Genomic DNA, 4,778 nt, shown 5'->3' with positions numbered 1-4,778 from the left:
CTTTGATGCCGGTTGTGCTTTAGTTTTGAAAGGTTGATGTAGTAAAGTTGCATCAATTACCACCATCTTGTGTTATTTGGTCATCTTTTCGGAACCGTAATACATCTTACGCAGCTATTGAATATGAAAATAAAAATATATTAAAAAGTCAAAACATTTGTTCAAAAAAAGCCAAAACTTGCTATAGAATCTTGGTACAAAACATAAAATAACCAACAAACACGAATGTCGTGTTCGGGTTAGCTGGACCTACCAACCCAAGAACACAAGTACACTAATCGTGAAACAATTTTTAAAATTCTAAACAATATTATGTCGGCTAATGAATCCGAAAGTATAATAAGGTCTCGGGTCGTCTTCGGGATAACTGGACCTACCAACCCAGGAACACGAGTACACGAACCGTGCTGCAATATTTTTTTAAAAATAAAAAAACAAAAGAAATCCAAGTGATACCTTGGCGCAGCAAGGGACTATGGTTATTGCAGCGTGAGCGATGTGGACGACATCGATAATGGAAACCGTAACTCCATCTGCACCAAACCAAATGCAATTTAGATATACAACCTGTATGTATAATGTTTATATCAAATGTATAAAATGAAACATACAACACTGTCTTTACCTCTATCGACAACAGAAAGATGTAAAAACTTTCCATCGTGCATGTGGTGCAGGGCATCAACAATAGGTGTATCGATTGTAACATATTCTGGATTTGGAGTCATTACCTACATATAAATCATGAAAAAATTTAAAAATTAGTTGAAAAGATAGTGAATAACCACTTACCAATATAGCATCTTACTGTTACATTAAAATTGCTATTACAATATAATATATGTTATTTTTCGCTTGATAATATATTAATTAAAAAGTGACAACTATATACATATATAGCAATAATCAACATCAACCAAACATTTAGATAACACCATCAAATCAATTTCAAAGGTCCATTCTCTTGTTTTAATCACACCCCGTGATTCATGGTAAGCACCAACAGTTCTAAAGCATGGAATTGTAAAATTACCTAAAAGTAAGCAACAATGGAACACTCTGAAGCAAAGGTGGAGATGAACGATAGTAGCGGTGGAGATGAACAGTCTCATAGGTTTAATCGGATAAGGGAGAAGGTAGCGCAGTAATGGTAGATTGGCAGCGAAAGGAAGAGGCGCCTAATGAGTGTCTGTAGCGTAAGGTTTTTGGAATGGGGAAACAAATGGATTGAATAATATATGGATCCAGATAACATTAGTTGGCCAGTTGATCAAAATTAATACCATTTTAATGAATTTGGGTTAAAAAAGGTGAGGAGTGATGGCAGGTTGACAAGTGGCAAAATATAGTCGTCTTTTATTAGGGTAGTAAGATTACCAAAATTTAGGTATTTAATCAAATGTAATTTAGGGATTTTCTTTTTAATTTATAGATTAATTTTAATATTAACACACACCTCAAATGTTACACATTTAAATTTTACATTTCCTGATATTGAAATAATGTTTTAAGATGACATAAAATCAAATATTGGTGATTGCCTAACGAATTTTCTACACACACCCTTGCGTTTTTCTAAAAAACCTCTCAATAGGCGGCATATAATTCTATATGCGGCCTATTAAGGGGTTTTTTAGAAAACCCACCAATTTGTCTTATTATGTTTTATATTTTAATTTTTTATGTTTTTTCTTTTCTTTTTATGTTTTATGTTTTAATTTTATTATTTTGTTTCCTTTTATTTTTTGTTTTTATATAACATTCTTTTTTTGAAAAAGATGTGTTTTTATAGCAATTTTTTTTTCCAAAACAAAACAAAAACACGTATACACCAAAACAATAAACACGTATATACACCAAACCAAAACATTATTATATACAAAACATCGAGTTTATACAAAATAAAACAAAATATATACAAACTATAAAAACGGGGTGTCGTCGATGTCGGGGGACGTAAAGTCGCATCATGAACATCGACTTGGTCGTCGGCCATGCGTCTGACGCCCGATCCCTTACCAGCGTCGTCCACTTCGTCGCCTCGTTCGCGTCTAACGCTCGACGTGCTCGTCTCGTGGTCAAAAGTAGGTGGGGATGGTACCTCGTACCTATCACCGCGCTGAGGGGCGCTGCAGTAACCGACGACCCAACCAATTTGACGATGCACCTGTAGCATCGACCGCTGCATCTCCAGTTGCGCCCGCTGTATGTCCTGCATCCCCGTTGCATCTCCAGCTACACCCGCTCAATGTGCTGTAACCTGGCGACAATGTCGGCATCCAAACACATCGCGCGATAAGTACGGGGGACGTGCTTCGGCGGTGGCTAATATCAAACAATAACAAATTAATAAAATAGACGAAATAAAAGTAAACTTTAAACGATAATTTAATAACGTATCTCATGTGCGTCAACATCAGCATCCGCGTCCCCACATGCATCCTCCTCCTCATCGATAATATAATAACGTACCTCATGTGTGTTAACATCGCGTTCAATGCAGCAGCAAAGAACTCAACAATGACCCGAGATTCCTTCCTCCAAGTGAAAACTGGTCCTCCGATTGTGATGAAATCTCTAAAATATTGCATTGATTCGTATGTTAGTGTGATAGCAAACTTTAAGATTTATCTAAACAAAGGTGCGTGTGATTTTAGCGGGTATGACATTCATGTTGCTAGAGACTTGGTTGAACATTGTTAATTTGTTGTTGATTCTAACGGGGCTCGTGATTCGTTTATAACTTCTTGTAACAATGTCACTAAAGATATTTGTCGACTTGCTGATTTGTTGGCAAACCTTATGTATGCCGAAACAAGAAATTAATCCTAGTACTCTATTATTATTATTATTATTATTATTTATTATTATTATTATTATTATTAACATCCAGTTTAGATAATTGGCATACCACTGACCCACCAATCATCTCTATTCTATCCTTAGGAAGAAACGTACCCATCTATAGGTGAAATAAACCCTTTGAACCCAAGACCTACTTTATGATTTGTTACGATGAGAAGCATCCAAAACCTAACATCTGTTTTTATTTTCTTATTTATTTTATAAAATTATCGGGATAGTTACTGTGTTTCCGGCTTAAGCAATGGCTGGCTTGGTCAAAGTTGGTTATATACATATAAGTGTACGAAACAATCATAACCCTTAATTTCACTTAAAACAAAAACGCAATGTCAAAAATGTAAATAATGAAAAAAAAAATATAGGTTGCTTTTAGTTACACATAAATACATAATTATTGCTTAATTAGTTGCATAATTTTCTTCATACGTAATTACCTTTTTTTTAGTGTTATTACTTTTCTTCACGCATAAGTATTTAACTTCATACGTACGTATTATTATTTCATGCGTTTTTTCGTGCGAAAATATGTAAATGATTTTTTAGGTTAGAGAAATATGCAATAATATAATATAATATAATAGCTTTATAAAACGAGAGTATTAGGACAAATATATCATTAGTTTCAAATGTGCATAACTGCTTAAGTTAGGTATTTTCGTTCAAAATAACCAATATTTAGCAGTTATAACTTATAAATACATACTCGTAAGCATTCTACTTGTAATGATGTCATCTTTGTCATCCTCAGCAATAGTTTTCGTTTTTTTGATTGTTTTGGTTATTGTGATACCAAATGCTGCTCCCTGCAACGTTCATAAACCGTACCAGTTGGTTAACAATGTTTGTCGAAAACTAGAAAATAAGCGGTTCTGCTTGGCGGCCTTAAAATCCGACACAAGGAGTAAGTTTGCAAAAAACATAACTACCCTTACAACGATTGCTGTCAATGTGGCAGCAAAGAACTCGACAGCAACCCGAGATTCCTTCCTTGGAGTGAAGACTGGTTCTCCGGGTTTGTTGAAATCTCTAAAATATTGCATCAATTCGTACAATAATGTGATCACAACTTTCAGAATCTGTCTAAGCGAAGGCGAGTGTACTTTGATCGGTTATGACATTTATCTTGCTGGAGACTCGGTTAGACTTTGTCAATCGATTACGGATCGCAACGGGGCTCATGATTCGTTTATAACCACTAGTAACAAAGTCACTCTAGAGTTTTGTGGGCTTGCTGAATTATTGGCCGATCTTATGTGTGACAAAAAGCGTTTTAAAACCTAGTACTTTATGATTTGTTTTAAAGAGAAGATGCATCAAATACTAAATCGTGTGTGTTTAAGATAAAGTTTCATATTCATAATATAATTATCTCGGGTAGTTCGGCTTTATTAGTTGGTGATTCATAAATATATAAATCTTTTCTCATTCCTACGTGTTGTCAACCATTAGTTTATATTATAACGATTGTGCAATTGATGATATATTATAACGATTGTGTAATATTGATGATATATTTTTTTGTTAACTACTTTTAAGATCCACCTTTAACGTTTTTTGGGTCTTACAGTTTGGTTGTAAAAATATTGTTAAAATGTCTCAATTGAGTTTAGAATCCATAACCTTTTGATTGAAAAACATACATCTTAAAATGCCACTAAACCAAGCCAGTGATTGTGTGATTAAGTTTAAACATTATATATACATATATAATTTTTTTTAAAGATATCCGGGCCTACTGGCCCTCCCTTATAGCCGGCCATGATACAGCACACCACCCTTAAGTGTGTGATCTCAAACCATTAATTTTTTTTTCTTTTAAGAGTTGATGTAGGGTTTGTCTATTGGATAGAGGTAGTTGTCTCTTAAAGGGGAGGTTCAGATTCAAACGTGTACAAAAGAGTAGAGTTATATAT

The 4,778-nt window shown here is 34.3% G+C and overlaps 1 protein-coding gene across 1 annotated transcript; it reads left to right on the top strand.

The window, feature by feature from the left end:
- Window positions 1-3,591: 3,591 nt before the first annotated feature.
- On the top strand, window positions 3,592-4,146 carry LOC143607669 (uncharacterized). Its single transcript, XM_077083034.1, has one exon. The coding sequence runs from the start codon at window positions 3,592-3,594 to the stop codon at window positions 4,144-4,146; it is 555 nt and encodes a 184-aa protein (XP_076939149.1).
- Window positions 4,147-4,778: the final 632 nt, after the last annotated feature.

Source organism: Bidens hawaiensis, unplaced genomic scaffold (genome assembly GCF_021521415.1).
Source record: "Bidens hawaiensis isolate Kalapana, Puna unplaced genomic scaffold, B.hawaiensis_p1.1 tig00084811_1, whole genome shotgun sequence".
NCBI lineage: Eukaryota > Viridiplantae > Streptophyta > Magnoliopsida > Asterales > Asteraceae > Bidens > Bidens hawaiensis.
The sequence above is the reverse complement of the archived record's forward strand: the minus strand, read 5'-3'. Positions and strand labels throughout refer to the sequence as shown.

Excerpts from the sequence above, each read along its gene's own strand:
- LOC143607669 (XM_077083034.1), top strand. The coding sequence starts at position 3,592 with ATGTCATCTTTGTCATCCTCAGCAATAGTTTTCGTTTTTTTGATTGTT.